This window comes from Dunckerocampus dactyliophorus, chromosome 8 (assembly GCF_027744805.1).
Source record: "Dunckerocampus dactyliophorus isolate RoL2022-P2 chromosome 8, RoL_Ddac_1.1, whole genome shotgun sequence".
In the NCBI taxonomy this organism is placed as follows: domain Eukaryota; kingdom Metazoa; phylum Chordata; class Actinopteri; order Syngnathiformes; family Syngnathidae; genus Dunckerocampus; species Dunckerocampus dactyliophorus.
Genome location: NC_072826.1, coordinates 9,709,153 through 9,732,511, shown reverse-complemented (window position 1 = coordinate 9,732,511; position 23,359 = coordinate 9,709,153). Strand labels below are relative to the sequence as shown.

Genomic DNA, 23,359 nt, shown 5'->3' with positions numbered 1-23,359 from the left:
AAGTTTACAAATTAGGATATACATCCGCAAGGATCCAATGACATGTTTGTATGTACCTGCAACTGTTGGGGGGAAAACTGGGAGTAGTGCTGTGAGGTAAAGTGTCCCAGGAATATGGAACGGTGGGGGGCCAGCATAGCCGAATCTCGGCCTGGATGAACCAGCCTTTGGGAGACACTTAAGTCCATGGACTGTCCCTACTTTTGTGTAGTGAAGGACTTTTGCTGATCACATCCACTGTGGGGTGAAACATAAAGTGGGGAAACATTAGTTACAGTAAGTATTGACAAATGTAGCATTGAAAGGCTAAATAAATGTACACCTGAGAAGACCATAGAGAGAAACGTGTTTTTGCATTTGACATAAGATGAAAAATGGCACATATTTGAGGAATAAAGGAAAGGTGTAGGAAATTGATTTGTAAGGTCAAGGTGTTTGGGTTAAGTACATTATTCTGCGGAAAAATTAAAGTATAAATTCAGCACTTGTTAGGCAAAAGTGCCCAAAAGTTTTTCAAGAAAAAAGGACACTTTTCTTAAGCAAAGGGGCGAGAAAATCATGTTATACAGCTTTATGACTAAATCAATTTGGATCATTTAGCTGATATATTTATTGTATTGAATTGCTGATTAATCATAACTTCGCAACTGCAACTCAGGAAAAATGGAGTGCACTACTTTGCTGCAACCATTATTGGCATTACTGATTTTGTTTCATCTAGTTTTTGATCTAAAAAAAAAAGAACATCAGCCACTGGAAGCTAAATTTGAGCAGCCCAATACAACATTTAGTCAAATGTCCATACCTAGTCGTCATTCTGAATATAGTCAGACCTTGGTTTTCAAACGCCCCTAGTATTCATATGAAAACGTTTGCCAGAATTTTGCCTTGCCACTGCAATTAATTAAACTGCAATTCTCTATAAAATGTTCTTTTTGTTGACCTTTTGGAATGAATTCATAATGAAAAAAAACTATGTAAATACAACCATTATGTTTATCATAGAACATAAGTCAAACAAAAACATGCTGTACAATTTCCATGACTTATCATATATACGCACATGCAAACAAATAGTTTTTTAAATGTCAAAGCAAGAGACAGTGAACATGTTCAATAGCAAAGATGAATAAATAAAATGGAAGAAGAGACCTTGCTGCCTCTAGGATGTAGAGACACATGGTAGGAGGAAGGAACTTTCGGAAATTTGCTGAGCATTTACGCCTGCAAATGACTGCAACAATATTGCTCAACATTTCTCACAGTAACAGAGACTGCCTTCTTACTGGCATATAGTGAAGACAAGAAGATTGTTTCATCAAATGGAAAATGAAGACAACATAAGACGCTTCATCCATATTCCTAGCAATGCAAAAACAAACAGCACATTCTCCATTCATCTTATCCCAGCTGATTTCGGGTGAACGGTTGGTGAAAGTTTAGACTACCAAACTACATACCAGCTGCACAAAAGCCAGCTATGTGATACGCTACACTACTAGTGGATCAAAGTACCATGTAAACCTCCATACGCAGATGCAAAGGTTTAGGTAAACTTCTCTCCTGCGTGCTAGATTTGGCCCCAATTCCCAACAGCAACACTGACTCACAGTGAACTAATCATCTCTGTGAGGGCGTTTCTGGTTTGCAGGACTCCCTCCCACGCTGTTAACCCTGTGGGTCAAGTGAGACTTACACACAGTAGAACAATAAAGGGAGTTAATGAGGCCATTAGGGTTTCCAGTAGATGCTAATGTGCATTTCAGCACAGTGGTTTCAGTTCTGCTCTCTTGATGATTGGAGTGCATAATAACAACAGTTAGTCGGTTTGTATGTTAGTTCTTTAGTTAGCAGGATTACACAAAAACTACACTAAATGCTCACACCAAGAAGACGTTACAATTTGGTGCAAATGTGGATTAAAATATGGATCAAGGAATTTATTTTCCCTCTGTGGTGTTTGCTGTCAATAGAACCATCCACACAGTCCCACTGGGTCGTCCACATGGGAATCATTTGCGCAATCTTCCCACCTTGTAGGAGGTCTGCCCTCTACAAAATGCCTTTCGATTATGAATTTGTGAGAAATATAAACAGCACTAAAAGGAAGATCCATCAAACATCTTTCACTGTAGTCCTACCTTGTCACGCATCACAAGGAAGCCAAGACTTATTAGTCTACCTGCATGTGCTGCACGTGTCAACCATGTATTAATACAACAAAGAGGCCAAGTCATTAGCAAGGGTGGAGTGGAGGGATGGTGGCACTGTTTGTCCGGATTACATGTATGTACACCATTACTAAACATGGTGAGTACGTACGCGCTCGTCTCGACTCAAAAAGTACCTAAAAAAATTATGCTTTCAGTAACTGTTCAGTATGTAAATAGTTTTCACATTTAACAGATTGTGCGTGAGTAGGCCACTGTGTGACAAATAATGTACTTCTGTCTTATTCACACTTTCAAAGCACACACACAATGAAACCTACACCTGACAACATACGCTATGTGAATGGACACAAGGCCTGTTTCGCATTCTAAAATGAACACAGTACGAGGTGTATTTTTTTGACCAAACAGTACCCTAAAAGTCTGTGTACTGTTGTAGTTTTGCAACAAAACCTCTCAGTATGATGCAATATAGTTATTGAATCGACGCATGCTGCATTTATGATAATAAACATAAAACGAATGAGAATGACTGTTGCCATGATATAATCTTTTGCGTTATATAAATAGCAAGAAGTGCATCTACAAATTATCTATGTGAGCGCTTCTCTGTCTTCTCATTTTGAGCATTGTGGTGCTAAAAATAAACAGGAGACAAACTTCTGGTTTCTGTAATGGCATATTTGTTTCACAACCATCCATCCTCTTTCTGTGGGCCTTCTGCACGCCACACACACACACACACACACACACACACACTTATGCACTTCCTGTATCTAAAGTTAGTGTGCACCATAACATCCTCTTGGTTCTTTTAGGCAAGCAGAAGCTGCTATTTTGGTTGAATAGATTTACTGGCTCATTGCAGCAGCTTGAAAGTACAGATGTCTGTCAGCTATATTTATATCAACACTGCGGCCAGTAAATTTGGCTTTGTTTATTGTTGGGTTGAAGTGAATGCCGCATTGGTATTGGATGGAGTTCAGTCTCTAAGTCACACATCAAGCTAAGTGAGAGTTACTATTTGTGTACAATAGTAGACACTGCATCGACTTTGATGAGCAACCCAGCAGTGAAATACCGTATAACCAAAAAACTACATAACGCAAGCTGTCGGTTGCTAATAACTCCTTTAAGAACACATCCGCTTCATTTGCACAATCTAGTGAAATCCAGTACAAGAGTTGTATGAAAATGTTTAACATGTTGTCCCTCGTGTACCCAAATGAGGTGACAAAAGTACTACAAAACAGCTCACAAAGCAGTTCTTCACCCCGGCAAACAACAATCATAATAATAAGCATTCTGTATTGTTAAATGAATACCTCTCTGATTGTGCAAGTGGGCCGATGTCAATATGTTGCCCACTTTTAGCACTTCCCCCTACTTGCCACCTATCCCTGTTTCCCATCTCTCCCCACTATTCTTACGTTGAGAGGAATGCACAGCTGTTGGGGACATTCTGTCCCTCTGCTTCCGAGCAGCTGGAGTATCAATCTCCAAATGCGTGCATCCATACGTGTGTGTGTGTGTGTCTACCCTATGCCTGCCAATATATTAATAGCTTGCAGTTGCTTCTTTTGAGTGTACACAGCAGGTCTTTGTGTTTGCATATGCAGTGTGCAACAGTTGAGGGAGCATGTACTGTACAAACGCATCAGTGCCGGTGTGTCACAGTATTAATAGTGCCCCTGATAGTGTCTCTTTGTTTCCCTATACCTCTAAGTGCATATTTCAGCCATCGCTGCTTATTTTTAGCGTCACCTGTTGGCGTGCACACGTTATAGAGGGCAATGGTGCAAATGTGTGCAGTGCTGATTGCTGTCATATTAATAGCAATGCACAGAGCCTTTTGTTATGAGTATGTGGCATCGTGTGCGCTTACAATTATGTGCATTAGAAGTAACTACAACTGCCCTTACAAGTATTTGTGTACGTGTGATGTGAATGCAGGTGGCGGCTATAAGGATTACACAAAGTACACAATAGCGGCCCCCACAGCTGAATGCTTTAAATCTCGCCTTAAAACCCACTTTTATTCTCTGGCTTTTAACTTGGCGTGAGTCGTGTGGTCCTCCGTGTCTTTTATTGTTTTCTTCTCTTTTACCAATTTGATTTTACTTATTTTTGTGTTTTTATTTATTTTATTATTCATTGGTGTTTAAAATTTAGTGTTTTTATTTGATTTACTGTTTTTATCATATTAATTCAAACTTTTAGTTTTTATTATTCATTATTTTAGAATGTGCTTCCTTGTGTGCGGCACTTTGGGACCAGTTTTTATGAAATGTACTATAGAAACAAAGTGGATCGGATTAGACTGGAATAGTGTACCTGCTGACATGTACAGTATTTCCAGTTGTTGCAAGTAAAATTTAAACATTTTTACAGTTATTTACATACACTGACATGACTGCAATGGACAGCCACTATCATTGATTTAACATTTAGCAACTTGCCAAACATCAAGGCTATGTTTCTTCTTGTTTTATAAATTCAAAGCTGGTTGTTCATGTGATGTTCAAAAGACAAACATAATAATACTGTACAGTATACGCTGAAAGTTATGCGAAGTAAGCTGAAAGACACCAGTATCACCATATCGCGATTACAGCAGTGTTGTGTTGTTTTACTGATCAACTTCTTTTTACACTTGTATGACAAGTAAGAATGTTTAAAAAAAAATCATCTCATTACACCGTCATCATTAAGGCTGTATAATTATTTCATGTCTCATATTAAATTTTAAATGGCTGACTGATTTTTTGCATTTTACGTTAATTTAATGATGTTAAAATTAGGGATGTCTGAAAATACTGATATTATCTGCCGATATTGACATAAAATTTCAATAATATCAGCATCGGCTTTTCTGCCGATATTTATATCGACGCGCGAGTGTCGCCTCATCAAACTGCGCCGTGCTCCACAGCGCAACACAACTTGCTAGCGCAGTATGTCAGCAGTTTGGAATTATTTTTAGTAGTTATTATGAATTACTAGTTTTGCCTTTGAATTGTAAATCTTAGGGATGTTCCGAGCCAATCTTCAGGATCGGGATCGGCTGCCGATCCCCTGCATTTTGAAGATCGGACAACACTGGTTGTCGTATAACATTCGGAACTCTGGGCCACACTCCAACACAGTAGGTGCGGTAATGCTCCTCAAAGCTGGTGGCCACTCGACTCCCGCCACTCGCAAGAAGAAAACGCAAGACCACCATGCAGACATGTACCGTGGTGAAGTTAGTTTCACGTTGGACGTAGGATATTCAGCTCCGTAGCTACAGCGGTAGTTCCCCCGTACTGTGCCCGGACTGCTGTATCATGGCTGCGGTGTGCTCGCACAGGAAGTGACGCTCAACCGCTGGTTGTTTATACTAAGGACCATCAATAAATTACAATTGCGTTGAAGAGAGTTTGTTCAAAAAAAGTCATAGATTCTAAATCACACCACAAATTGAGCTATAACCATGTCAAATGTCAAAATAGTCCTACCCTAAAAGTATTTTGCCCGCCCATTTTTTCCAATTTTATTTTTTATTGGATGGACTTTTATTGGAACAGGGACCTGACTCACGGAGGTTTGTTACAAAAGCCAAACAATATTGTTGGTCATGCTGTGTAATAAAAGAGTAAATTCAACAATACGTTGGTTGCATTATTTTTAATGGTTTGAAGAGCTATTTTCATAACAACATTTAATTCCACAAATACATTTTTGTAACAAAAGCTCATAAAATTGTTTTTAAAAAAAGGATCGGAACTGGTTCGGAACAGCAAGACTATAAAAAAAATCTGATCGGAAGACAAAAAATGTGGATCGGGACATCCCTAGTAAATATGCCATTTGCACTGACTGTAAAGCACTGATTATGTGAAGGGGGAGTCGGACGTTTTCCTTTGATACATCTACTCTAATAGCACACCTAGGGAAGAATCACTCAAAATCCCACGCAGGTAGCGTACCTGTATCAAAATAATGATAAGAAGTGACTAGCGGTACAGAAAAAAACTACCTCAGTTTATCATTTCACTGATTGTACTAGTCCAGAGTTTCATACGTTGCACTTTACTTTGTTAATATACAGATGTTTGTGCCACATAGAAATATGCAGCTTTCCAAATTTTACGTTGATGAGTAGGAGGATATATTACAATAGTTGACTAATGGTCATGATTTTTAAAGACTACTTTGAGACAAAATGTTTAAAATAAATATTACACTTTTCCTATAACTTTTATTGCATATTGTGGTATTTGTCGTATTTTCCACAAACGGTGTTTATTTGTGAAATGCATCCTGTGGCATGACAGTAAAGGAAATATTATGCTTTCACTCATTACTCAGCATGTGACCTGACATTAGTTTGAAAGAAGAGCTGCTGACAATATCGGTATGGGTATTGGTAATGAAGCACTGGACAATATCGGAAAATCAGATATAAAGCCAGCATCTCTAGTTCAAATTTTACTGATTGATACAGTTTGAACCCGGAATGGATTATTTACCATGGGTTTTACACTACATGTATTCTTTATATATTATGCTGATACAGTACGTATCTATCAGGAGAACATTGGAACTTGTCAGTTTCTCTCATATTCTGTGTCTGTTTTGTACTCTTTTTGTCTATCCATGTTGTTCCGCTAACATGAGTCACAAGCTGCCTGCAGAATAAGCAAGGTAAGGTTCCACCAGTTCACTATGGAATAGTGCGGGGGCATGAGACAGTGTCACAAGCTAGCATGCCCTCGGACAGACCGACAGTTGTGTGCAACCTCCTTTTCTCCGGTGAGTCATCCTTTGTAGATGGGAGAACTTAAAGGGCACTTTAAATAAGCAAAAAAAGTACACCAACTGAGGGGATTCAAAAGACCGGTTCAGCTGCTGTTTTTAATAGATTGCCGTTGTGTAGTTTGGGTTGTCATACGTTCAGCACTGATGCTGAAATGTGGTTGTATTTTGAGAAGTGTTTTTACCTGTACAGCTTTTCACTAATTCACTCTCTCACGGTTTTTCAAAAGTACGTTAATAAATCATGCTGTTTCGTGGTTGAATACGGCCTATTAGCAAACAATAGTATATACATTAATCCCTTGTTTATAGTGGTTAATGGGTTCTAGACCCAAGAGTGATCAGTGAATTTCCGTGAAGTAGGATTCCTTCTGTATAAATGGAATATTTTTGTATTCGTCTTCAAAATGAGCCATTGAAGACAGTTTACCTTGTTGGGGGGCAGAATCGATGGCGGACAGGAAGTGATGTCGGGAGTTCAGATTTCAGTTTTAGCTTGTTATGGGCTATGGCCACAACAGTAACCTGTGTTATTATTACGATTCTTATTATTCTTATTATTTTATTATTATTGACGAAACGAGACAAGATTTTAAGAAAAGTACAATGAAAAAATATGACTGGACAAACAAACTTTTTTACTTAAACACATCACAAAACAATGCAGGTACATTTTGAAATTTTTACTGCCCCACAAATTGATGCTAAAATATATTATTGTCAATTTTTTTAAACCAAATAAACGACTCATGTTATGATATATAATAATAATAGATCATAATAATGTAATATTTCCCTTAATATGTCATCTTTCACTCTAAAGTGATGGAATTGCTGTTTGTGACATGTATTTTTTCGCAGGCAAGGCACTGTCAAACGTTTGCAACATTTCTTGAAATGCTGGCTTTGCAACTGTATTAAAGAGCAGCATTTCTTTTGCAAAGACTTTCTGTGAAACCACACAATTTTGCGCTGTGTGTTTGTATTTACTTTGCCGACCAAGTGCAAAGGTGTAAAGACGAGTGTAAATGAATGAAATGAAAATATTCCATTTATAAAGGAGGAATCCTACTTCAGGAAAATTCACATTGCACGGTCGGGTCTGGAACCAATTAACCGCAATAAACGAGGGATTACTGTACTAGTGTTTGACTTTGTGCAAATGCAAATTATGCACACAAGATGATTTGAATATTTGGATGAGTGCAGGGTTTGCCCTAGCATTTTTTGAAGCTTTGATGCCTGTTTTAGAGTAATACGAACACACAGGAAATGTGAAGTTAGCATGTACCCCATGAACGTGATAACCACTTGTAGATCGCTCGTGGGACAAAAATGAGCTAGTTAGCTGCCCCCAGAACGGCAGTGAGAGCCAGGCAAAATGTATAAACAAAGATGCCAGAAAGTGAAATGAGATTGAAACGTGAGTGATCTCACACACTGGCATAGATAAGCTTAGCAAGCTGCCGTCAATTGACTACCCATTTTACAGACTATTTTTCATTCTCTCAACAGTAAGAAAGAAAATGAACATCAACACAAGACCCGTCGCACACTTTTAACGGTCACACACGCGCAAGTGCCAACACGTCAGACAGGCAATTCCCATGTTTATCAAAATAAAGCGCAGTGAAAAATGTTTATGATGTTTTAAATTGTTTTCAAACTAATTGTGGTCAATTTGTGCGTAAATAATAATCTATATATATATCCATATAGCATATTCAGTATATACATTCATACAATATGTTACCATACTTAACTTTGTTATGAAGGTTTTAAAAAAAAAAACTCATTTTGAAGGGGTGGCGGCTTTTATTTTGTCGTGGCGCTGCGCCACGATCAATTACAGACCCTGGAATGGATGTCTGAATTCGCTTCTGGTACCTGAAAACTTTTTCTGTTGCAATAAAGCTGCTGTTGCACCTTGTTGTTAATGCTTATTCTCTCACTCTTGTTTCCCGCACACAATCCACAAATAGTCCTATTTCTGTGTTTTGCGGAGTGTATCACAGTCATATGAGTTGATCTTAAATCAGGAACAGGAAATGTGATCTAGGGCTGTGGCCAGTCCAAAACACTGTGCTTATTGTCAGCACACTGCTGTGGATTACACTGGCAAACAACTGGAGACTTGTAAAGGTTCTTTCCTGGGAAAAGGTTGCATTAAAATACGCAGTCCAAATTGATACAGCGCTATCTGAGGTCAATGACAGTTGGTTTAACTTTACAATCAAGTGTTCACCAAAATCGGTGGACAAAAATATTTGGAATGACGAAATGGTCACAAGAAGAGGAGTGACAAAAAACATGTCCTAACCTCTGCCCTTTAACCATCGACGACTGTGTGTCAAACAGCATTCAAATTCAATACTGCTCTTATTTCAAAATGAATGACATCCATCATAGGTTCAGGATTTTCTGATTATTGTTAAGTGCTGATAAGAAACCTCAACGGAGATGGCCCATTCAATCATATCGCTTGCTGTGACTGAAATAATTGAATGTTGAACGTTGTGACGAAGAAACAACCCTTTAGGCAATCACAACCTCCAGAGCAAAATGGACTTTGTGATCGACCGTTCGTGTAAGGAGACACTGTTCACATAGACTTACAAGGCTAGTTATTATTCATTATTCAAGGCAGCCATTCACACGCACAGATACTGTATCACGACATTCAAAGGACTGATGAAATCTCCTATTAATGAGCGATAAACAGAGGAAAATGTGATCTGAGCAATTTGAGAGGCAACAAAAAGTAGACAGTGGTGTCAAAATCCTTGGAAACACACTACACATAACTCATGTAACTTGAATCCCTATAGAACCCCCGAAGCTATGACCTCAACTATACAAAGTGATGAACTGTTGCATGGATGTTTGCCTGCAAGAATACTGTAAATATGTGCGTTTTCATTTTCAGCGTGTGACATTTCATGGCTTTTGTCGTGATAATGTAAACGCACCCAATACAGCAATATAACACACAACCAAACATGCATTGCTTAGCAATAAAGGCATGCAGCATTCCCATTTTATTATGGGAGTAAAAAATGCAAACAATGAAGCCTTAATACAAAAATGGCAATATGTGTTTATCACCCAGAGTTGACCAGAATAGGATAATAACCTGCATTAAAGAATATACTGTAGTTCAGTAAGGCATCAACACATATTCAGATTAACCTTCAACGTATTTTGTTTTAATTTGGTGTATTTATGTTGTTCTCACATTGAAATAGGTTTTGCAGAGGTCATGTGTACAAAACCAAAAATGCACAAACATCTAAAGTAAAATGCTGCAAGCGCATAAAACTCTGCAGGATCAAAAACAAATGCAAAAGAAAAATGCTGCAAATGCCAAAAAAGACACATACAAACACGGAAATCAACAGCATGAGAAAAATGCTGCAAGTTCAAGAAACATTCTGCAGCATTGATGCGATTGCAGCATGTTCCGTTTGTAGCAGTTTGTAGTAGTTTTACGGTGTTTGTGTGTTGTTGGTTTTGGATCGTTTCTATATTTTGTGTGTTTGGACGTTGCTGCAAGTTGGCCCCTGTCGGTCACCCAGCGTTGCCAGACGTACGATGGTTATTGTATGTGTATGATAACTTCACCCTCTGTGCAATCAATAACTCTAAAAATCACATAAAGTTAGATTATTTGACCCCTTAAATAAATGGCTATTAGCAAGCACAAACAGGCACAAACAGCCTGTACAGCCAGATGTTGTGCATTGTCTCAAATGGGGGTGCGGTTCTGCCATTGGTGGTGTTTAGCTTACTTAAAAGGTAAACTGATAAGTAGGGATGCTCCGACTGATTGGCTACCGATCAATATCGCCCGATTTCCGTGAAAAAGCACGTGATCGCTGCCCTTCAACACCGATCACAGAAGCCTATCACCTCTGGCTCGTACAATAGCAGCATGCAGCCTGCAGGGAGCGTCCCCCAGGCGTTCCAAACCAAAAACAAACATGTCTGCTGTGTGGAACTTACCTGCCGTTTGGGAGAGTGATATAAACTTTGCACCCTGCAAAACATGCCAAGACAAATATCTCACAGAGTAGCACGTTAAAAAGCTTTAATTTAATACGGCGTATGAAGAAGAACACAAACTAGACAGAGTATGGCGCGTTTTCGAGACTCACGATGTGATTATCAGTCAAACGGCAGCTAATGTAGCCAACGCTGGACAATACTTGCCCGTATGTGCCTGACGCCTAAAGCAAATAACCCAAAAAATAATTGAATTTGTCGGACTAGATGACCAGCCTGTCTCAGCGGTGGAAGACACCGGGTTTGCCGACTGCTCTCTCGCTTTGCCCCGCTGCTTGATACCTGGAAGTCCTGCTAGATCAAACTATGTACTCTCACATCCAAGCTCCTTAAAGAGGGCGTCTCATCCTCTGTAAGTTTCATGAATGATACATGCTCTCTTGAAAAGGTAAGTCAAATATGTTTTTGGTGTAAATGGCGGTGATTTTATGGTTCCCTTTTCATATCGTATAAGCAATAGCAGGGGTGCAACCAGGAAAAAAAAAAATCACGTTGGGCAGCGCCCCTTTTATTTTTTTAATAATTACCTATTTTTTGGGCCCTCTAGCAGTCAGGGGATCAATGAATTGTCCCAACTTATCCCCCATATACGGCACCCCTATCCACAGTTAATATATGTGATTGGTATCAGCAGATTTCATGGATGATCGGTATAGGAATCGGCAGCATAAATCCCTGATCAGAGCATCCCTAATATAAACTATACTATACATGGTCTGTGGTAATGTATTACTGTAGCAGATGGTCCTGAGAAAAGCTAAACTGGATATGTACGATCATTTCCCTCAAAAATCAAATACATTTAGCTTCTAATACGATGATTTTTCATTTTCCATCTGGCAACACAGCACCTAACGTCACTATGCTAAAAAGCACAACAGGAAGGTAAAAAAAATACACTTCAAGTTGTTCTATACAATAATATTTTTAGCAGTTTATTGAACGCAGACAGTTAATATTCAAAAGCCTTTGGAAGTTGTACCAAATATTGCTTTCCACCTGTAAACTTTCTAGAAAGCTCTGTTGTTAGCAAACAAACGTCGCCTACCTTGTAGAAGTCAAGTTCAAATGGAGTCTTTTCATTTTGTTTTGGCACTGGATGGACCAACTGCCGCGTTTAAGGGAACAGCAGCAAGTCACACAGAAGAAAAGGGAATTCTTTACATTGTTCCTCATCCTTTTCGAGTTCTACGCTGGTCGTTGTTAAATGTATCTTCTTCATCTTTATGCATGTACTGCTAAGCTAACATGGACACAAAAGTACTGTAGGTGTAGTAGCAAAAACATGTCCTCAGTCGACGGCAGGGCTGGTGAAAGTGCGCTGAACACTTGCTGCAGTTTCACCTTGATCGTGCTGCTAGTGGGCGTGCTAAGTCCAAAGGAAGTTCAATGTTGTTTCCTCTGCTACTCTCCGAAGTATTCAGGATCTTCCTCATGAACTCATTGGGTGATATTAAGTCAATGAGCTGGGTCTGTGTTCGCTTAGAAAGACACTTGCAAATACTGTACATCCACCAGTGCATTTAGTAAAAATGAAATGTGGTATGTAACCTTGAAACACATACTGTTTCATAATTCACCTTTCTTCTTGCATGGAGGATTTCCAAAGAAAGCTATTTATTTCTGATGTGTCTATTTCATATTAATTTTCACTTCAATTGATGACAACTACGACATTGTACTGATGTCGTGTCACTAGAGAGATGGGAATTGGTACTGTATGGAGAGCACTGTCCATATGTAAAGTTCATGATGACCAAAAAAATGATTACCACAGCCTTAAAAAGACAACATCTGCTATAAAATGTATCCTCCATCACATCTATCTGTGACATTGGGTTAGGGGGACTTCTGATATCTTTGTTTAATTTACATAATTGGCCATGGCACATGTGCATGTAATTTGTATGCACGAAAAAAATATGTTTAGTAGGTTAATATGTTTAATACAAATTAACCTTCTGTTGCTTCTTTTTTTATTCATTTGTTTATGTTGCAGGCAAGATGGCCTGTGAGTGCTTGAGTCCATGCCCACAAGAATAAGGATATTTTAAAAACGCATATTTTTTTCTATGCATTTTGGCCTCTCGTCCACACGCAAACACGGGCTTTTGTCCTTAAAAACTCAACTTTTGGTAAATTCTGGCCAGAGTGGAAATTGTCACAAACTCAGCTCAGTGTTTGTGTGTGGACAGGTAAAGCTGAGCTTTTTTGTTTGTGTAATAAGAAATGTGTGACATTATCTCAGGTTTTAAACCTTATTTAACAAGTTATTCACCTTACGGGTGTTTTGTGAATTTTGTGAAGTTGTAGACGTACATTCATGATGTTTCCTGGGCTTCATGTGAGCGTGCGCTGATTTTAAAAGGTAATGTACACGTCATTGTACATCTAATATCTCAGAATATTGATGAACAAATGCGTTATAATGTGTGGCTAAGTCCTGTGCGTATGAGGTGCGCTAAGAAGCAGAGTTACGATGCCATCTACTTTTTCATGTATGCTGTTGCAACGACAAGCTACACAGACAGTCCCATTATGATGCGTTTATGAGCGAAAGCAAAAAGCTAGCGGCACATCAAAAAAATAAAAGAAAAAAGGTAGCGCCAAATCTATTTGTGGCAGGCCGCCACAAATAGATGACTGTATATGAAACACTGACGTGGCAAGAGTAAAGGCCTCTTGCGACGTATCGTTGTGTAGTAGGAGTGATTTTCAATTTTTTAAAAGATCCTGAGGGTCATGAGACAGAAAAAGTCAAGTAGTAGACCCCCCCAAAAATTCAACAGCACAAAGCAGCAATGGCACGTTGCCAGAGGCCTTGCTTGTGTGTCTGTTTCTTCTTTTAACATTATGATGCTCTACTTACAATCTGGTCACAATCCAGTGGCACAAAATGTGAATACAATATTGTATAGTATTAAGTATTGTATTGCTATTTATGTAGCTTATGCAGCTCTCCATGTCCCGTTTATTTGAGATTACATGTTTATTTTCTTAGGTGGACTCACCCAGAGATTATTTGAGGTACAATACTATCAAAGGGTAAGCCACTTTTTGATACCTACGGTGGACAGTTTGGACAAATATCAACATAATCACTTAACCAATTGAACTCCAATCTCAATGTGCAACTACCAAGAATTCAAATATTCCTTAAGAGAAACAAAGTTAAATTTGGCATCACCAGTAGAACACATAAAATATGTTACTGTTGCATGTTAGTATAGTATATATGTTAGTGTATGGAAACAGTAATGATAAATACGTCAACAACCATGTATTTGTAACTTGCACATTGCTTCAGTAAGTTAGCTTGCTGGCACCTCTGCACACATAAGCTCTTGTTTTCCACAGCAAGGGCGTCTCTCATTGTCAAAATCTACCTTTTGCCAGAACCCATGTTCACATCAGTGTAACGAATAGGCAGCCGAGGACAGTGAAGTGAGCCAGTGTTTTGTTTCCTTTGACCCAGACTGACCCTGGAGATCATAAGGTTTACCATTGTGCACTTCAATTGTTTAAGGGGAAAATTATGGCTGGAGTTAGAAAACATTATCAGCAACACTGTGTTGTGGCTCAACAGCTCATACTTCGAGTCATGAGGTCAACTGTGGATGGAATAATTGCATTCAAGTAAATTCAATTTCATGGCGGCGTATGTGAACACTTACAGTGAAATATACTGAACTAAATCTAGATTTTGATTTCTTTTTGATTTAAAACAAATTGAAGAACAACACACCATTACCAGTTTCTATGGAAAAAAGAAGCATAAAGCATTGATTAATTGATTAAGAGGTTTTCTTTCAATGTGAGTTACATTGTATTATGTGAAGACATTTGGATTGGCCCGATTCAGCACTGGATCTCCAAGATGAGTTTAAAATTGAAGAGGAAAAAATAGACATATGGTATACATGCGTAGGACTTCAAGGTGGAGTTTTGTGGCCAGTAGGCCTTACTCTTCTTCCAGTCACAGGAAGCCAGTAGGAATGGGAGGAATGCAGTCAGGCAATACGGTGATGGAGGGAGCAGCGCTTGAAGGGCAGATTGCCAAAAAAGCATAATAGAAGAGGACTGGTGAAGAACATTAAGTCAGAGAACAATTAAGTACGCCTCCACAAATTCACGGTCACACTTTTAAAATAAACAGTCAGCGGATGCTTTTGTAGTTGCCTGCAGAGCAAATTGTAATTGTGACATGTTTGTGTTTTGGTAATGTGTGCATAGTCAGTCATCACACATGCAAATGTTAATGTAAGCTATTCATCAAATGTGCAGCTGAGTGAGCAGTAGTGTGGTAACTTTGAACCAAGAAGGTCCTGAAGACTGCTCACAGTGGTGGGTAGCCTCAAAAGCCTTTCCACTCCCAACGGCAAAACAAAGTTAAGCCACAGAGGGGGTAGATAGCATCTGCAGCATGTCACTGTTTCTGGAAACTGACTGTGACGATGGAAAGTGTGTCCTCCAATGCATTCAAGTTGAAACTCTTAGTTCACAACATGTGGACATTCTCGAAATGCTGAAAAAGTGAGAAGTGCAGTAAAAGATCCACACACCAAATATAATGGGGAAAATCATATACCGTATATTTCAGGAAATATACCATCTTATTATCCACATTGAGGCTTGGATGATTGTGTAAACAGAGATGAGCGTGGAAAAGGAACAATTATATCTTTGACATTTATGATATGTCCAAGTTTCCTTCTCTGGACTGAAAAAAGAAATCCACAAATATTTAGTTAAACGGCTTCCACCATGACAAAATCTGTCTGACAGTCTTTCCCTATGCAATTAGAAATCCCTTGGCAGGGAGATCAGATTCCTGCAGATAAATCATTTTTCCACCAGGGGGTGGTACTCTAATGAGTAACAGCATCTTTTATTAGTTACCTAAGCAAGCACTGTGTACTCCCCACTACAATATACTGTAGATATAAACCTACATCTAACCCTTTACGTCTCATTCTCATTGTCTCTTCACAGGGGTCACGTGATCTGTGGAGGAAGACTGCTGTTATGAGGTATCCTCTCTACAACAATACAGACTGACAGGTAGGGATGGTCCGAGCATGGTTTTATGCTGCCGATTCCGATACCGATCATCCATGAGTGAGAGCGGTACCAATCACATGGATTAACTGTACATTTTTTAATTTATTTATGGTGAGTGGTATTGATCGGGGCGCCGTTAGACAATTACAAGCCCCCCTGGCAAAAAATGAACAGAATAAATTCAGTGCCCAGGTTGCAGGGGTCTCCAACTTTCGTCACTATTAGAGCTTTATGACCGGCAACATTTAAATTGCACGCTACTTTATTTACCAAGCAGATCTCCACTCAAACAGCATGGCCGTCGTCTTTATGCTATTTTGTGCTCATTTGTCATTATATGAAGGCATAAAGTCTGAATTCAGCAGTTATGATGATAACTACTAAGAGTAGTCTTTTCAAAATCAGCTGGTGAGATAGGAGACCCCTGTCATAGTATCACCATCATAAGGCTGGATAAACCATGTGTTTATGTTCATTAAACAACCACACACGAATAGTGTTTGGAAGACAAGACATAATTAGTATAACGACGAAAAGTAAAGTTGTCCAGTGACGCTTGAAAAAGGTAGTACGCACCCCATAAATGTGATATCCACTTGTGGCTTCCCCGTGGGACAAAAACAAGCTCCGAACTAACCCCATTGCTTGACAAAATGTGACTGTGGTAAAAAGTCACATTTGGAGTCCGAAGACCAGAAGCTAGGCGGATCACTCTAGCTAACTGCTAGCTGCCGCCAATGCAAATTACAGCCAGTGACAGCTAGGCAAAGCGTGTGACAAAGCGTGTGGTAAGGGAGCGATCAAACCAGCTGGCATCAATTGGTGTATCCTATGTCAAGCTCAATACGAATCGCGTCATTGTGTGGGCTACCTTACGTGACACAGCAGACATGTAGGATTTGCCGATCGTTTTTTGTGATCGGCTTTGAAAGGCGTTTATCACCGATCACATGTTTTTTTTACGGAAATTGGCCGTTACTGATCGGTGGCCGATCGATCAGAGCAATAAGTTAATGTTGGATGATGTCACAGAACCAATGCAATTCTCGCCAGTGCAATCAGGTGTTGACCACACTGATTCACTGAAAAGACAAAGAAAACTACTAAAGATGTATCACCGCTTGAAAAGACATTTTTACAGGCGCATACCTTTTAAAACTGAAACCCGCTTATTTGTCCCTTTGTACTCTCCAGTGACATAATTTACCTTGCTATAGTCACACACCTTCAACATAAACTACTAGTATGTGTCAGAGGGAGAGTTATGTCCCTGAGGGGCACTTCCAACTGACTGTGGCCTCTTAACCTGATGCCCCTTGACCTCTGCAAACAAGACATACCTGGAACCTAATGATTTATCTCAAAGAAATACACTACATACAAACCGGTGCATGAAATATTGATAAAGTTTGATACAGTGCCCTTTTTCTCCTATAATTTCATATTGCATTTTCTTTACACAAGCATGTCAAGCATATGACATCATAGCAACTACCCAGTCACTATAAAGGTAAATCCCCACCCAAGATACCTTTAAAAATATTGTCTGAATATAAGTAACTGAACATAATATAAACTAAACTTTCATAACTCACGCTTAAATATGGTGACGGAAAGAAAAAAAGATGGATGTAGCTAAACTAGCTAATGTTTTTAGTTATGATTTTTTATACAGTAAATTGCTTTAGTCCTTTGGCAATGAAGACAGATCCATGCTGGTGATACCACAATCAGTTATTCAAAGTGTGTTATGGGGGATTTGTTATTTACAAGGATGGATGGACGGATGGAGGGCCGGGGAGGGCTTCCGTAAATGATGTATTCATCTGGAAAAACAATATGCAGGATAACTCAATCCTGTTTTTAATGCTCCTTGCTTGGAAGAAGAGGTATCTGGTTTTGAGGCAACTCCTTTCGTCCGACCAAACCTCTTCCGGCCTTTAACTATACAGCCCCTATGTATGATCTCGATACGTTTGTCTCCTGCAGCACTGCATTGCATTAATGATCTGTTTCTCATTTTTAGCAAAGTTCTGTGAGTGGACACTCTCCGGGGTAGGTGAGTCTGTTTCCAATTTTCTCCCCTTCCTCATCCTGAGGGACAACACTTCCAAAAGCAAACAAATACAACCAAATAACAACGAGCCACTATTATCTTTTCAAACCGCAATGTTTCTCTGATCAGTCCTACTTTTAATACAGATCAACATGCCTTCTAGCAGTTTGCACTGATAAAAACCCACTGCAGAAAGTTTTTCACACCAAAATAACCACAAGATACTGTCATACGCTGCATAAACAATTGACACAGGCAATACATAGTAAATGAAGGGTCATTTGTGCTCTATATTATACACATTTATTTGCAGAGAAATGTTACAATACAATATTTCCTACCAGATTTGAAGTTCCTCCGTGCAGTCCAGTCAATCAGTGTCAGCAGTCTGAGAGGTTGTATGAGAAGACAGATCCTGCTTTGACAGGGGAGTGGTGCTGAAGCGCACTGACTCAACCGCTTGACACAACTGGCTCTGAAATGTTGATGTCTCGCGCTTCCCTTCATGTGAGCTCCACTAGCTCTTCTCTCTCTTCTCGCTTTCCGCCTCTCGCCTAATCACTCCCTTCAGCTCACAGGCTTTCACAGACGACACAGTTGCTCTGACGTATCAACCTCCCGTAACTTGTCAGTGCCGCCCCTGCACAAGAAGCCACACAGAGGTTGTGTGTTTCTGTTAGTGTGCGTGTGTGAGTATGTCGCAGAGAGTAACAGATTGTGCTTGTGTCTGAGAGACAATAGCAGGAAGTGTTCATTTAGTACTCACAAAGCACAGAGGATGGAACTAAGAGGGCTAAGCATTACCTGAGTTAAGCGATTTTACAGTAGTATATATATCCAAATAAACAAAACCAACATTTCTAAAGAATATATGTTGCTTGGGTTAATGTCCATATTGTTTAAAGATGTCACAGGAAGGATTGTGCACACTGCCTATGTAATTGGCTAGCAAAACTATTCTTACTGTCAAAGAGCCAACATGATATGGATATCAAAAAGCAGTTGCATTTATTCTTAATTCTCCTAATGACTCGTTTATTGAGAAGCGAGACTTTACAAGACAAACTTCATTAAGTCAGCTGTTACTTGTAGGAAGCATTCAGTGTGATTACTTGCACAAGGTCACTTATTTCTTCCCGGCAATTGCATTTCAGCCGAAGGGACAAAAACTAAATGCTGGGGATTTGGGAAGGAGCACGCCTACCTCTTTTATTATTAAAATTGAATTAATTTATTGTGATGCCTGCAAACCTACAGGGCAGGGGTGTCCCGATTAGCAAAAAAAAACTTCTTAAAAGTTCACATTTAATTTGACCTTTAAATGGTTCTGCATGGAAATAAAGTGGAACACTGATTTTTTTTTTTTTTATCAAAATGTCCTTTCTCGTGATGTTTGAACCACTTGTATTCCTCATGTGTTCATCAGTGAAGCACTAAGCTCCCGTGTGACCTACCACAAGATTTTCAACAGACATAGCAATACTCCAGACACACCAGTTAGTGGCAGACGCCCACTGGGCCAGCACACATCAGCCATGTTAGTTCAATTAACCTGTGTTGATTTTTTGTTTGAGGGAGTGTGTGCGTCTCCTGTCTGTGAAAGAGAAATGTGGCTGGAAAGGTCAGCAACCCCCTCTGACCTCAACTGCTGTGTGGTCTGCCACTACGCTAGCTGCCATGGATCAGACTTGTGGTTCAAATGTAACTTCATCCTTTGGGAAAACACAGTGACCAAAGGGAACTCATGTTTTGGGGGTCGTGACACTTTGTTTTCATGAAAAGCGAGAGAGGGATTTTCTTGGTCTCAATTTCTCCTCAAAGTCACTTTCGCAAGGAGGATCAGTCTTGTGCATATCTGGTATTTTTAGAGGATGAATGGACTGTAACATTGTGACATTTATTTTGGGACTTTAAAGGGATTTCTCTGTATATCCAGTCCAGCCACAATGAGAGCTTGTGCGTCCATAAAAGAAACAATTCAGTTTGTCAAAATCTAAAGGAGGCTTGCTTTGACACAAAGAAGTATAATTTGGAATGCTCAGAGGAAAAGAAGACAAAAAATGCTGATAAGGAGATGCTTGGAAGTTCTTAAGGAACACAATGGGATTTGTATCATCTGAAAATGTGCAACATGGAAACACAGGGCTGCCGCAAGACCTTAAGTTCAAGAGGAGATAAAAGAAAGGTTGTTGTATGGGATCCAGCTTCAAAGGACAAGATACCAAAATTGCCCCATCAGTCCACAAATTACTTGTTAAATTGTTTTTGCTTTATGGTAATGGGCATTGGAAGTGGCAGAGGGTGTCTCTCAAAAGGTCTAGAACGTGAGCTGGGATTAGACTGTCGTGAGATAGGTTAATTTTACCATTGTGATGATGTGTTGTTGCAAACTTATCTACAGAGACTTGGTTTGGGAGTGAAGGGTACATTACGAACCAAAGTATGGAAATTGGGTTTGTTCCTGGAGAGATGCCAACTTCCATAAGGCCTACAAGTAAGGTACTGACCCCAAACTGCTTGAATGTTTGTTCATATGTCTTCCCGTCACCTCTTTCTTAAAACTCAGGCTTACAAACTTTCTCTGGAATTAATTTGAACAGAGATTTTAATTTTGGATCTTAACAGTCTGTCACAGCTGCAAAAGGGGACCAACTTCATATTTCCTTCCATTTAATGGTCTGTTGTCCCAAATGACAAATATTAACTAGATAAATTACCTTTGTTCAATCGCAAACCATACACCGGGGTGCTCACACTTTTTCAGCCTGCGAGCTACTTTTAAAATGACCAAGTCCCAAAGATCTACCTCCTACTATAGATATATATAAAGTATATATATATTTACTATATAAATATGAGTATTTATGTATGTTGTACATGTATATCAGGGGTGCATGCTCTTTTTCAGCATGAAACTTCCAAGTCGACCTGATGTCTCTCTTACTACAGTATAAAGCATACAACATATATATGAAATCTAACCAGTAAACTTTGAAACTACTATACTAAATATTCATGATTAGTATTTCACATTCGCAGTTTCAAAGTTTACAGGTAATCAAAGTAAATGGTAAATGGTCTTTCACTTGTAAAGATAATTACACTTAATTCTTCAATAGTTAATAATACAGTATGTGAGTCAAAATAGCTACGTAGCCGTTCATTATACACACAGTTCAAGTATTATGTCCAGTTAGCATTTGCGATCAAATATTACCAATATACAAGTAATGAAAATGATGATGCAAAAGACAATGCAGCCAAATTCAAGGCAACATATTAAAAAGGTTTCAGCAACGGGCACATTTTCCAGCTCATCTTGACATAATAGTTTAAGAAACAGAAGTGTAGAAAACACGCATTTCTGTCGTGGAGTTCAGGACACGAAGCAAAACCATCAAACAATTTACTTTTTTTCTACATAAATAGCCGCTACAAGTGAACGGATAACTTTTGTTACAGATATAGGTATCTTATTTTATCCGTAATTAGAATAATAAAGATGAAAGTTGTATCTTCGTGTGTAGCTTGAGACATCTGTTCACCACTTCATCAATGCCACGGGGGAGCAATAGCGAATCAGGAGTGGAGCTCGTCAGTCGACCGATATCATATGACATTTACAAAGTGACGTCGGCGCGATCGACCCAAACTACCTTCGTGATCGACTGGTAGCTCGCGATCTACGTAATGAGCCTTTTTATATCTTCAGGTTGTGGGTGTGCCGGAGTCTGACTTTGGGGCGAGAGGCAGGGTATGCCCTGGACTGGTTGCCAATCACAGGGCACATATCGGCAAACAACACATTCACACTCACACTCACATTCACATCTATGGACAATGTAGAGTCTCCAGTTAGGCTAACATGCATGTTTTTGGCCTCTAGGAGGGTATCCAGAGAAAACTGCACGCCGACAACAAGCAAACTCCACACCCGCCCATCACGACACATTGAAAGTACCACTCCAAACAGGTTAGCAAACAGTTTAACAGGGTTATGAAACACCCCAATACATTTTAGCATGAAAAACACTATAAAACTTCCAAGGAACTACCTCATTATATATTTTTATGACTGTAAACCTCATCAATTTAAGATTTAAGTTTGATCATTTTGTAAGCGCTGTCGGTAGTGTAGTGGTTGTAGGGATTGACAGTCAAGTAGACTCCATCTCCGCTACAACTCTGATGTGGAAAAGTGGTGTACAAAATGACTGCATAATGCAGCGCCTTCATGTCAAGGTGAAGGTGACACACTTACCCTTAAGTGCATACAGCAGCGTGTTCCCATAAAAATATATTTCCTTTTTTAAACACATTGTTTTTAACACAAAAGACAGCCTTTTTGCATGCAGACCCCGGTGACCTGTTGAAGAGACGCAGTCATCGACTTCCAAGAATGTGAGCCTCCAATCAGGCTGAATGGCGAGCCGACCTAACTCTACAGGAAGGGGGTGTTTCCTGAAAGGTCATGCTTGTTCCAGCCAGACCAAACACTGGCTAATTGCTTTGTTGTTTGTCGGACCGAGCCTGTTTTTGTGTTGCTCTTTTCCTTTGTTTAGCATTCCCAAGCATATTACCTGCACCAGTGGCCCGAAAGGTGGAGAGGATAGTGGAGGGAAGTCTGAGGAGCGGGGCACAGAGGGAGGAAGGGAGAAAATATGAAGGCCTCCGTCTCTCCTTTTCCTCTCTCATGCTAAAAATAGCCAAAGTAGGAAGGTGGTGATGGGAAGTGGGGGAGGGAGGACCTGGATGAACAGGGGTAATTGGCGAGAGACAAACAGCTGGGGGAGAGAGGGTTTTTTGGGAGATGGCGGCCTGCCATGCAGCTGTACTCTGTCCTTCAGGCTGTGGCTCCATATTACATTATTACATCGGCCTTTTCTTTCTTTTGCTCTCACACATACACACGAAGCAGGAAAGAGAGTCATGGGCCCCTGACAACCCTGAAGAAGCAAAGAATGTGCAATGTGAGGCAAGTGAACAGCTGTGGAGCAGAACGGCTCGAGGAGGGGCAGAGGTTAGTCCATTCAAAGATGAGGTACAGCTGAGGAGATTGGAGGGAAAACACGTTCAGAGAACCTTTCTGGAAGTGGAATCAACAAATGTATTCAATTTATTAAATCAAGCCCAGAACCTTTTGGCTGGGACTGTGAAGGCCCAACAGATGTTTGACTCAGCTGTTGCAGAACCGATCCGCTTGTGGCTAGCT

The 23,359-nt window shown here is 39.7% G+C and overlaps 1 protein-coding gene across 3 annotated transcripts in view; it reads right to left on the bottom strand.

Moving 5' to 3' along the window:
• LOC129186662 (histone deacetylase 7-like) overlaps window positions 1-18,743 on the bottom strand; it is a 42,219-nt gene extending 23,476 nt beyond the window's left edge. Inside the window, exons 1-2 of one of the 3 annotated variants that reach the window (XM_054785137.1) lie at window positions 18,489-18,743; window positions 57-237 (exon numbers count right to left, since the gene is read on the bottom strand). In XM_054785137.1, the coding sequence (XP_054641112.1) occupies window positions 57-188 (132 nt within the window). In that variant the 5' untranslated portion in view covers window positions 189-237; window positions 18,489-18,743. Of the gene's footprint in view, window positions 1-56; window positions 238-12,078; window positions 12,373-18,488 lie in introns of those variants that run through there. The other 2 variants (XM_054785134.1, XM_054785135.1) reach the window with 2 other exon arrangements.
• Window positions 18,744-23,359: the final 4,616 nt, after the last annotated feature.